Raw genomic sequence first — 13,069 nt, forward strand, 5'->3', positions numbered from 1 at the left:
GGATATGACGAAAGCCTTGACCACCCAGTCTCCAGTTCACCATCCCGTTCAGTATAGGCAACTCCATGGTAGCTTGAGATATCCCTGGCCATTTGGTGGGTCCTGGCACTATTATTTACCCACCTTGTCAACTAACACGAGGTTATTTGCAGAGGGCAAAGGGTTCTGCTGATGGCTTCACTTCAGGAGCTCATTTCCTGCAGGGACTCCCTGCAGGGGCATGGCCTTTATGAATTACAACTACCAATCTCTGTACCAAGTACCCACACATACCTCCTGGTCGTGCTGCTGCCCTGCCAAGCTCTGATATTGACTTCAGGAGAGGCATTGAGGAGTCTCCCCTTCTCCCCATCCATAGCATTTGCCATTTGTAGAAGTTGAGAACCAACTTTGGAAGAACCCAAACACAAGCTCAACCCTTGAAATCTTGACTAGTGACCCGATTTGTTTTGGTACATTCAGTTTCTATAGTGTAACAGCTACTGTGTTTGCCTCATTAGTGTCCCCAGATCAAAACTGAGCAGAAACAGGCCCCTACTTCATGCCTTTCTTCCAGCCTGGCTTACAAATACCAGAGGGGATTTGTAGATGACAGGGAGGCTTAATTCTCTCTAAACTGAAGCAGTGTTTTTTTTAAAACACCACTTCAATTTAGGGCTAAGTAAACCCCCGTGTCGTGTACGCCCATGTCAGAGCCCGATCCTTACCTGCCTCTCCAGTGGCAGGAAGGGGAAAACGAGCTGCCAGTGGGCAGAGTGGTCCCTGAGCTGCAGGGTGGGGCTGGTGCTTCCCTCTGTGGCAGCAGTGCCCCCCTGCCCCAGGTGGCACCTGCCTGCAGGCACCTGGCTGAGGTGGTCCTGGGGGGCACTGCAGCCGCGGCAGGAAGCACCAGACCTCCACGCAGCTCATGCACGCAGACAGGCTCTGGGGGGTGGGAAAGATCAGGCTTGCTGATTTTTATTTATTTATTTATTTTTCCTTCTGTGGAACCTGCCTTCCCGGGCTGCCTGCACAGGCCCTGAGTCGCACGGAGCCTGGTGCTTTCCTCCACAGCTGTAGGGTAGGAAAGTAAAACTCCTCAGAGGTGTTTTACTTTGCAGTGCCCCGAAGTCATTTGCTGCACCCCAAAGTCATTTATGGTGCATTACGCCGTTGAATGTGCTACAGTAGCTGGAATTAATGCACAATACGCTGCCAAATGTGCAAACAGCAATGCCATTAAGATGGTGCAAAAGGCATTTAACCCGCTTTAAACCCACTAAAAAGCATCATCTGCAAATGGCCAGGGATACTGATGCAACAGAAATAGATATTTTTTGTCAAGGTAAGATAGCCTGGGAGATGGTTGCTTGGACAGGAAGGCCTTTATCTTGTGCATAAAGAAAGACCAGGCTGAGCAATGCAACCACATGACAATCTGTAGAGTTTGAGATGCCAGACAAGCTTCCTGAAGCTGTGAGGGAGAAAGTGAGGAGCATAGCCTCCTGGGATGCTAGAGGAGGAAGGTGTGCCCTGTGGTATTCCATGTAACTGGACAGGTGTTACATGTGGCACTGGAAATAATCATTCTGCCAAGAAGTTGCTGTTGTAAAGAACTAATGTTTCTTTGTGGAAAGGGTATGTTTTTTCTATGAAAAACCTCTTAAAAGCCTGTACACTTGATTTTTGCAGTGCTAAAATAATAGATTTTTTGCTAGAAATGTAATGCCTGTCCATAGCCTCATGATTCTGAAAATATCCCCAAGGATAAATCTTATTAGTTGTTAAAGCTTTGTTACATAGTTGCTACTGACCTTGAAAAAACTTATGCATTATGCACTGAAATTTACAAATAGTCTCTAATAGCACTCTTTAGGATCAAATATGAAGGCAATGGGAAACAATTATGACTTCACTTAAATGTTGTATTTAATGCAAATAATACCTACAAGTAGTGTTTTATGCAGGGTTAGAATTCAACTCTACTTGAACATTACACCAATTTGATTTGTATATTTTGATCATTTTACATATTTCTACATTTACTTTGTCAGGTAGCAATTTTCTGGTATTCCTTCATAGAAGTAAAAATAATTAGATGTTGTTTGAAGCTAAAACCATAGAACTATGCATCCATAGATGCTTCTCAAGCAAATCCCGGGACGTCATTCTCCCCCTGTACTCGGCCTTAGTGAGGCCGCAGCTGGAGTATTGCGTCCAGTTTTGGGCTCCACAATTCAAAAAGGATGTGGAGAAGCTTGAGAGAGTCCAGAGAAGAGCCACGCGCATGATCAGAGGTCAGGGAAACAGACCCTACGATGACAGGCTGAGAGCCCTGGGGCTCTTTAGCCTGGAAAAGCGCAGGCTCAGGGGTGATCTGATGGCCACCTACAAGTTTATCAGGGGTGACCACCAGTATCTAGGGGAACGTTTGTTCACCAGAGCGCCCCAAGGGATGACGAGGACGAATGGTCACAAACTACTACAAGATCGTTTCAGGCTGGACATAAGGAAGAATTTCTTTACTGTCCGAGCCCCCAAGGTCTGGAACAGCCTGCCGCCGGAGGTTGTTCAAGCGCCTTCATTGAACACCTTCAAGATGAAACTGAATGCTTATCTTTCTGGGATCCTATGACCCCAGCTGACGTCCTGCCCTTTGGGCGGGGGGCTGGACTCGATGATCTTCCGAGGTCCCTTCCAGCCCTAATGTCTATGAAATCTATGAAACTATAATCCAGAAATTTAGATCTAAATCTCACTCTTGTTGACTGACCCAAATTTTTTTGATACTTTGGGAAGATTAAGAAAGTTGAGATGTGTGTTTTTTCCTAGAATGTGTTTAACAATTCCATTATGATTTACATACACACTTTGCCCTAATCTGTCTCTATGTCTCTTTAATTCTGAAACAGATTGAATTTTTCAGCTAGTTTTTCAGCTAGTTTTCAGCTATTTATAGAATGAGACATGTGAGACAAGTCATTCATATATTTTGATATGCTGGATACTGAGAGAGAAATAAAAAGTGAAGAAAAGTCATTGCTTTCGACCTGCAAAGGACACATAGGGATAGTGGCATTTAAATTGTGAGGAGCTGAGTTGGAATCAAAGCCCCAAAATATTAGAGGACATTTATAGTTTGGAATTCATTCTTTTAGGTGGATTGACCTTTAAGGCACAACCCTGAGAGAGGTTTTCTAAATATAGCCTGGGGCCTAAATATAATTCTTAGTGCATACAAATTCTTTTTTTGACTCAGTAATTGTGTGTAATAATATTTACAATAATGATCAGTAAGATAAAATTAGATTTGTGTGGGATGGAAATACATTTTTATTTTAAAACAAATTATTTACCATTTTAATGGGCAAGAATTGAGTCTGAGTTACAATTCAGGATTCTTGTAGTCTCAGGGAGATGAAGCTGCTTGACTTTACTCAGTTGAAACATTAAGACTAGGATCTTTCTCCATTTCTAATGACATTTAACATTTTACAAATATTTTAATTCAGCCAAATCTCTTATATCTCTAGTTTAGGAGAGGTTATCAGAAGTCTTTTCCATAAGTGCATGGGAATACCAATGTTTTTTCTTCAGGCTTAATAGGCATAGATGGATCAAGTACTATACGATGATTAGAACTTGAGAAATAATTGTACATACCTTGTGCAAGATAGAAATAAATATTTTACTCACGGGTTCAGAATGCCATTGATGCTGCAGGAATCACAGTAGACGTGATATCTTTTATTAGACCAACTAGATTTTTGCAAAAAAAAATTCTTTAATTGCAAGTTTTTGGGCACAAACACCTTTCTTCAGGCATAGAAGAAAAGATTGTAAAAGTTCTCCTGGGTAGAAATGAAAGTTCATATTTCATAAGAAAGTTGAAGCTCATATTTCAAAGGAGAGTCCAAGTTGTGTTTGGAACAGTTCATTTTATATGCAGATTAGACTCAGAGAAGTTGGAATCGTCTGTCTACCTCAAAGTTGTTTGGTGGTAAGCAGGATGTTTTTCCTTCTGGTTATGGTGTTTCATAATTGACAGAGGAGAAAAAGATGGAATTCCCTTTTGGGCAGAAATTTCTTATGTGGTAAGGTGTCTCTGAGCTCTGTGATGACGAGGCTCTGTGATAATGCAAATTACCTTGAACAAAGGCAGGAGCAGGGTCTCAGGTTTCAGGTGGTCAAACTTGCTTCCTCATTATAAAATTATTAATATTACATTAAAAAAATCAGCTAAAATTTGATATCTTTCATGTGTCAGGTATCCATACGGCTACAACCTGGATACCTTTGATGCAACAGAGCTTTGCAAGAATTCATCAATAATTATGTCTTTGCTTTCCACTGTTGGAGTAGCAAATATCTGCTGAAAGTACAGATCTACTCTGTGCAGTGAGTGTTTAAAAAAACAAAAACAAAGTTTTTGTTGAGTTCTATATTTGTCTCCCTCTTTTTAACATCAATGTGCTCAGTTTTCAAGTAAAATATATTTTTAAATGCCAGTCCTACAAGTTAAGCATTATCAATATTAATAATCTGAAATTGATCATAGTACCAATTTCTACCTCATTTTCACTGAGCAATTCAAGTGTCTTCAGTTTTTTTCATAATTGATCCAAACTTCTAATGTCCAAGAAGAAACACAATCCAGGTCATTGTTTCTAAGGTATGTTGTTTCTGGAGGGTAAAAAGGGTATGGAGGCTTTAGAGCGAATTCAGCTAATCTGATCACATAAAAAATTATCTTTCAAAAATAAACTTCTTTACCAATATGTATGGACCTCATTATCTTAAATTTCATAACCTCAGAACATGTATTATTATAAAATATAGGCTATAATAGGATTGGAAACCATTTAGTAATTTTAAAAGGCAAATACCATAAAAACGAGGATTAAATTTAAATTTAAAATAAGAACATAGCTTTTACTTTCTGATGTTTCAGTTAGAACTTCTAACGTTGTGTTCAGACTACCAGGAAAGTCCTTAAGAGAGAAATAAATAATGCATAACAAAGCTAACATAATCATAATTTGCAGCATGCATACCATTGGTTCTTACTTATGTTTTATCTCTTCTTCATTTGGACAAATGTATTGGTTTGATTGAAAGCCTGTTGAAGTCAACAGGTAGACTACAAATGACGGAAGTGAACATTACATCAAGCTCTAAATTGTTACCCTTAGGCCCCCTCTACACTTTACAGGTCTCGTGCAATTAAATGGTTAATTGTGCAGTTACCTTGAGACCAGCTACACATGTAAAGTGTAGTTATCATGCCATAAAAGTCTCCAACTAGCTATAAAGTGAGACCTAAAAAAAGTATATGAACTTTGTAGCTTGTTCCTATTGAGCTTTAATTTGCACATGTAACAGGTTTTTCCCTGAACCTGGGAGCCCTGTCAGATGATGGGGCTCCTAACCACAGGACTAGGGACAGACATTACACATAACCTGGCTTAAGTGATCAGAAACTGGTTTAAACCTGTAATAGAACAGATGTTCGCTGCACATAAACCAGTGTGAAAATGACTGAAACCAGTTTGAGAGAAACCTGGTTGAATGTAGTATCAGATTTAACTGATTTGGGTCAAGCCAGTTTATGCAATGTCTGTCCCAGACCCCTTGCTGGTTTAAGTTAAATCAGACCTGCCTCCCCCCCCCCAGCATCCTGGCATGCTCTCTGGGCTGGGTGGGCTCTCTGCTCCACAGCAGGGCTGACCCCTCCCCTCTGCTCCCTGGTTGTAGCTCTGGCAAGACTTCAGGTTGCTCTCCTCCCCTCCTGCTCACCACTCCCTGCTAAGCAGGAATTCCCCCCTTCCCTCTGCCTTGCAGAGAGGTGTCCATGTATTAGCTAGCAGACCGCATGCTGGCTATGATCTGTGCTGAATCAGTAGGCAGAATCAACAGGTAGCTGGTAATGTCCCTCTGTTGCTTTCTTAATGGGGTGATAAACATTGAGTTATGGGTGATAAATACTGTTATCCATTCCCTGCTGAGCTAATCAGAGTGTCCTGCCAGGGCCTGACCCCCCAGCTCAGTTCTGTACAAGGGAAGGGAGGGCTGCTCTAGCACCACTGACTTCTAGCCTGAGCCACTGCAGGCATGTGCCTGCTTTTCTGGGATGTCTGTGCAGTTACACAGTGATACAACCTAGCCAGGTTAGACTAACCTGCAAAGATTGAATCAATTCAGGCTCAGGTCTTTTGAATGTTTGTCCCTAGCCCAAGAGTGTACCGTGCCCAGTTTGGGCTGGGAGTCCTGCAACTGAGGGCATTCTCAGTCCCAGCAACTGCCAGCTCTGGGTCCTAGCAGCAAGGATGCTGAGTCCTAGCAACTGGGGGACATAGCTGTCCCCGGAGATATATGAAACCTCCAGGGCTGGGGGATCATGGCAGTTGTGATCCCCCAGCCCTAGGTATGTGTGAGACACCCTGGCAGCCCCTCAACTAAGGAGGTTCTCAGACATAGGAGCTTATTTCTTGCTGGTGCATGGGGAGCCCAGGGTCAGGCTCCTCCTGCATAGGCAATAAATCACGATGGGATCTCCCCCTGCATGTGTGGCATGGCTGGAGGCATGATTATGTAGATCACTCATTAGGTCCCATCACACCTTTACCCACACATATGAAGGGGCTCTAAGTTTAAACAATTGAGAGTTATGAACATTAAGTGATATCTCTGTGCAGAAATGGTGGAATTATCTTCAATGTAAGCTGCTTTTGTACTGTGGAATCCATATAATCAACAGTAATTGGTGATGTGTTTGAAGTTTCTTATTTCCTCTCTTTAATTTGAAAGAAATGAAAATTTCAAAGATAGACTTTTCATAATGAATGTAAAGGAGATGATGAGTTAAACAGGCCTGGCTTACAGGCTTGCTGCCTCTGTAAACCATAATAGAGCATCTTTTGCAATTCAGAATTTACAGTAATTGCTTTATGGATACAGTGTTCACTTGTTCTACAGCTGCTGTTCACAAATTACTCAGGAGTTTCCAGAACCTCCATTGACAAAAAAATGTTTATTCTTAAGCTATGATTATCTATTTTCCTGCGTCGGTGCCCCTGAATTATACCTCTGCCCTTACAATCTCATCTTGAATACTCCCTTTCCTTACCATCTAATATCTTTACCCTTGTTCATTTTTGGTGCAATTCAAATGTCTTTAACAGTCAGGTTATACTTAGGATGAATTTGTTGTGTCTGTATTATTTAAAATAATACTAGGGTGAAATTCTAGCTCCACTGAACTGAATGGCAAGTTCTCATTGACTTGAGTCTAAATAGGATTTATCTCCCAGTCTTTGAATCTTTTATGTAGATCAGGCATAATAACATATATTTAACACATTTCTTACCTTGTTTGCACCTTTTCGGTCTGTTGCAGTATAGAATGGAGCCATAAATTCCACTCAGTGGATTGAACGTGGCATTTTTACGTAGTGCATAAACTGTAAACATTCCATAAACAAATAATCTAATAATCTTACTATTGTATCCTTTATCTTTTCGCTCCCTGTTTCCTCCTAGTATTTGAATCACCCGTGAATAAAGGGCTGGTATCAGATATATACATTATTTTAGATCAGGGGTTGGCACCCTGTGGTCAATGGAGCCACATGATCCAACCCACAGACATGAAGCTGTGGTGGACTTTGGCAGCAGCTGTTTTCCTATGCTCCCACAGGGACATGCTCCAACTGCAGGCACTCCCCATGTGCCACTGCAGAAAAAAGTATTGGCAGCAGAATGATCCTAGCACCCACCTGCCCACCCAGGGCTCTGACCCAGACTGGGTCACTCTGATCTGCAACCTAAAAAAGTAGCTGAATCCTATGTTAGATGAATTTGAGTGAGATTTAATTAGCACATAGTCTTTCTGTTGATTCTGCATACAAGTAAATTTTAGTTTCGTTGAATCATGTCTGCAATTACAGTAGAACAACAATTATCCAGAATCATTAGTGTCACCATCATTCTGGATAGTCAAACACTACAACATAAAGTGCTAAAACTGTACTGTACAGCAAAGTACTATACTGTACAGCTAATATTAAAAAGGAACAAGAAATAAACATATGGTACTGTGTCATGTATTAAAATCTGAAAGTGCTAGTAAACAGTGTGCAGTTGTCTCCCCAACAAGCAAAACCTAATTCTGGGTTGATGATTGTGTTAATACAAAACCTTCCAGTTAACTGATTTTCTGGTCAATTGTCTTTCACATCATCAACTCTACTGCACATTGAGACAACTAGGAGAGGGATCATATCTTTATACCTTTCCTGTAAAGAACCAAGTGCAGTTTTTATCACTGTATGATTATATTCCTTAAATAACTTATTTATTGGAGTTGTGAAAAATGTATTTAGCTTTAAATTATTTATTAAAAAATCTTTTGAATGAAGTTTCTTTTTCTTGGAAAATTCTCAAATTTATGAAAAAATGAAATGATAAATGAAATTATACCAACATTTAATTTGCTATAATTAATTTAGCTTCATGTGGTTATTTTTATAGTAAAAGTACCAGTTGTTAACTTTTTCCTTTGCTTTAAGACCTTTGACTGATATGACTTAAGTCTTTAAAAAAATAAGCATTCCACTTTCATTTACCTAACTGTATAGCTGATGGCATAATTTGAAGTTTACCCAGATATAACTGAAAGCAGGATTTGGTCCAAAAAAAGGTCTTACTTCTGGTATTTTCCCTGTCTTTTACAGGTCAATGCACAAACTGATGCAGTTGGAGAGGCTTGACCTAGGCAATAATGAATTCTCTGAACTGGTAAGAAAAAGCTTTCATAGTATTTTAGCATAAGATTTTTATGCATGGAGAATTAAAATATTGATTCAAAATAATATATTAAGGATCCGTACAGATTTATTAGTAAAATAGTATATTTCCCATGACCAACAGGACTGATACTGGGGCTAGATGGACCTTTAACTTTCCAGCATACTGCTTCAGTGCAGGCCAAAGCTGGAAGTGACTGGATTTTTTTACCAGCTGATAGCTTTTGGTGGTCTGCCAGCCTGTAAACTAAGGGTGGGCAAAATGGTGGATCTAGCCAGCGGCCACACTGCACTTCCCAGCAGCTCCTGCCCGAGTTGCTGTGGCCACTTTCCACGGAGACCCCAGCAGCAGTGCCACTGTGACAGTGCGAGGCCAGGGTTTCCATGGAGACCAACCCCAGAAGTGCTGGCAAGGAAAGCATGGCTGGGTGGGAAGCTGCTTCATGGCCAGGCCTGGGATCTTGCAGTGGTGACAGCATGGTCTGGAGCCAGGGCAGAGCCATGATCCACTATCTGCATGCCCCTGCCCAGTGTGGCACAGGCCCTGGCTCTAGACCATGCTGTCACTGCCACAAGATCCCAGAGCAGCTCTCTGCCCAGCCATGCGCCCTGCCAGTGCTGCAGGGGCTGATCTCCATGGAAACCCTGGCCCCTTGCTGTCATGACGCCACTGCTGCTGGGGTCTCCCTGGAAACTGGCTGCAGCAATGCAGGCAAGGGCTGCTGGGAAATGGAGTCCACTATGGGCTGTATTTTGCCTACCCCTGCTGTAAACTAATTTGGTGATTTCATCAGTTAATTGTGAGCAGGTTGTGCGTTTACACCTCTAAACCCACAGCAGTGATTGGCACAAAATGGAATTCATGTTGGTTAAAGTAAAATTTTCAAAACAACCTGAGTATCTAAAGAGTTTAGATCCCACTGACTTGTAGTGGGGGTCCTAAGTGCTGAAAGTCCTGACAGAATTAGATGATTAAATACCTTTGAGAATCTGGCCACAGTCACTTTTGAGAATGGGTCCCTAGGTATGCATATACTGCTTCCTGGGAGATCCTGGACATGCCACCAAGAAATAAGTTTTACCCACTTGCCTAGGCCTTCAAATTATATGGTGTAAATTACTTTAGGAATGAACCTGTAGCTTGTAGAAGGCCTGCAAGAGTGCCCCAGCACCACATCTAAGCTCTGTTTCTGGAGAGTCTGAGCACAGGGCTGAGCCATGCATTTAGGTCTGCCTCAAGCTACTTGTGTCTTATCCCAGGCTATGTATATGCCCTCTTTAGTGTGTGAGTTCCTGCGAGATTTATATTACACTTTCATTTGAACATGTGGCATGCTAGAGCTACATGACATTAAAGGTATCTGTGTGGGGGGAGTTGATGGACTACCCAGCACTCTGGCATTTTAAAGCCATGCCGTGTAGCCTAGATATACAGTAGAATTACTTAAGATGCCCATGGGCAACCATTTAAATCCTACAAGTGGCACTAGCCATTTCCCAGATCCCATTGAGTTCAATATTAAATGAATTTAAGCCTGCTTGCTAAGTCATGCAGGAACATCCTGCTCTCAGCTTTTAGCACCACATTAATGCTCATTACAGTGTTATTCAGAAACTTAAATAGTGGGCTTGAAATTGACAGGAGTTAGTCAGTTTCTGCTCTGCTAATAGCATAGCACTGACAGCAGTTAGGATGGGATAGAAGGATTAACCACCCACCATGAATGTTGAGCAATTTTCTGATTATCAAATTATGATCTGATGAAGAATGTCTTGACTTCATAATCTTTTCTAATGGTACCCCAGCTATGCAGTTGGTCCAATAAATGATATTGCCCTACAAAATCTTTGCCTCTGATTATCAGACAACGCCACTATATGTGGCTTAGACTATATCCACATTATTGATATATGTAGGGTAACTTCATGGGGCTCTGTTCATACAGTCTCTAAGCATTAGGCAGTATTATATGCATCTGCTTCAGATAATACAGGACAGTACAGCCTTCAGTTGTACAACAATTCTAAGTATCCACATCCTGGATAATAAACTACATGGAAGCATCCTACAGTGGGAATGCAGACAAAAATTAGTGCATGAAGAAGAAGGTAAAGTTACTTACCAGTTCTGTAACTGGAGTTCTTCAAGATGCGTTGTCCCCATGGTCAGTTCAGAACTTGTTTTACTTTCCTACTACTTCAGATTCAAGTAGTGTAGAGAAATGAACCACAACTGTGGTTGGTCCCACACTGATCTCTGTATGGTTAGTTCAGTGCATAAAGACTGGGCACATGTACCAACTGACCTGACAGTCCCGGCAAAATTCTACTATCAGGTGCATGATGCAAATAAGCACCCACAGTGACATGCTCACAAGGTCTCCAGATACAGATGGGCAAATACGTTTTCTTGCTTAGCTACAGACCACAGTTCAAGTGCTACTAATAATGGTAGGGCTCTGGGTGTGATAACCGACTGGTTTAATCATCGGATCCTCACTTAACCAGGTTTTGAATGATGGTAAAAGTGTTATGGAATAGCTGGTCATAGAAAATAACCTTCAACTGAATGGTCATAAGTTGATTCAGTTTCTATTAAATGGAAAGATAAACAGGCAGGGCAGAAACTAAGGCTTTCTATTTTGAAAGGACAGTTGAGAACTTTTAGCAAAGCAAACTAAACAACTCAGGGATGTGAATGTAAATGGTGGTTAGAATTTCTTTACATCAGAAGTGCAAAACTAGCTAAAATATGCATCCTAAACAAAGGAAAACCTTGACAGGGTAGTTCAGAGTCCAACTGGATGAATAAACACCTCAAAAAGGTGTCTTATTGAAATAAGCAGAGTCTAGTTCAACAAAGAAAGCTATGTCTTAGAAGTATAAATTAAAGGAGAAATGAAGAAAGAAGAAATGAGGCTGACATGCACCGAGGCCAGCATCATGATTAAGGGTAATTAAGTATAGCCTACAAAATAACAGAATATTTTTCCTCAGTATTCAGTAAAGATTATGATGTGAAGCATGGGAATAATGGTAATAAGTACATAAAAATGTAAATTACCACATCAAAGGTAGTAGCAATACTCAAACACCTTAAAGAGCTTAAGTCAGGAAAACTGGATAACTTCTATCCCAGAATTCTTGAAAAAAACAGTATATGATATTGCAAATCCAGTAGTAATTTAGAAGCACTAACTATAAGATAACTAAGATGGAACCTGTATTTAAGAAGTAGGAAAAAGGGGTCCAAAAAATATAGACCTGTGTGTCTGGCCTCAGTGGTATGGAAAGCTATAAAACAAATATTGCAAGAAAGAATAATTAGCCATGGCATAAGGAAAACTGGATAAAATATTAGCATGAGTTTACCAAAGGTAAACTGTAGTGGCTAAACTGATATCTTTCTTTGATGAGACAGAAACTTTTTCTAGACAGAGAAATACAGTAGATCTCACCTGTCAGACTTCATTAAACCATGTGATAGTGTCACCTGAACAAATATTTATGAAGGAGACATTGAGAATTAGTACAGAAATTGTAACATGAATTGGGTAATGGGGAGATGACAATGGTTGGTGTGAAAGAGGAAGAACTGGGTTGAAGTTATTCAAGAACCAATCTGGGGATGACTCTTACTTAATATTTTCTATAATGATGTTGGAACAGAATGTGAATACATTCTAATAATATTTTACTGATGGCACAATGTTAGAAGGCATCATCAGAGTCAGAATCTCATTCAGGATGAATGAGATGACCTAATGATTGGGATAGCAGAAGTGGGATGAAATTAAATAGGATAAAAGGTATGTAGGGACTAATAACACACATTTCTGCTATGAACTGGAAATAACAGAGAAGAAGAGAGACCTTCAGATTTTAGTCAATCACAGAATAATGATAAGCCACAAATGACACACAGCGGTGAAACAAGCAAATGCTATCCTGGGATATATCAGGCAAGGTATAGGCATAGAGATGGAAAAATGTTTTTGCCATTATACAAGGCATTGGTGAGATCTCATCTAAAACAGAGTACAAACTGGATACCCAAGTAGAAGAAGAAAGATAAATTCAAGCTGGTAGAGAGGCTTTCTCATGAGAGGAGGCAAAGAACTCATTTACACTATGTTCCACCAAGGACACTCCTGAGCACATATTACTTACGTCCTCCTGCTCATACATACAAACCCCACCAGCGCATACCCCCACTGCAGCTATCAAGAACTATGAGTACTTGAGAGTGGCTTCTTGGGATGCCCCTAGAGCTGTTTCACTGCATT

The 13,069-nt window shown here is 40.7% G+C and overlaps 1 protein-coding gene across 3 annotated transcripts in view; it reads left to right on the forward strand.

The window, feature by feature from the left end:
• Positions 1-13,069, forward strand: part of LRRC7 (leucine rich repeat containing 7) — a 350,868-nt gene that overhangs the window by 224,658 nt on the left and 113,141 nt on the right. For all 3 annotated transcript variants that reach the window (XM_059727936.1, XM_059727934.1, XM_059727935.1), the window contains exon 8: positions 8,712-8,775. In XM_059727936.1, coding sequence (XP_059583919.1) covers positions 8,712-8,775 — 64 coding nt within the window. The remainder of the gene's footprint in view (positions 1-8,711; positions 8,776-13,069) is intronic.

The sequence above is a fragment of the Alligator mississippiensis genome, chromosome 5, assembly GCF_030867095.1.
Source record: "Alligator mississippiensis isolate rAllMis1 chromosome 5, rAllMis1, whole genome shotgun sequence".
In the NCBI taxonomy this organism is placed as follows: Eukaryota; Metazoa; Chordata; order Crocodylia; family Alligatoridae; genus Alligator; species Alligator mississippiensis.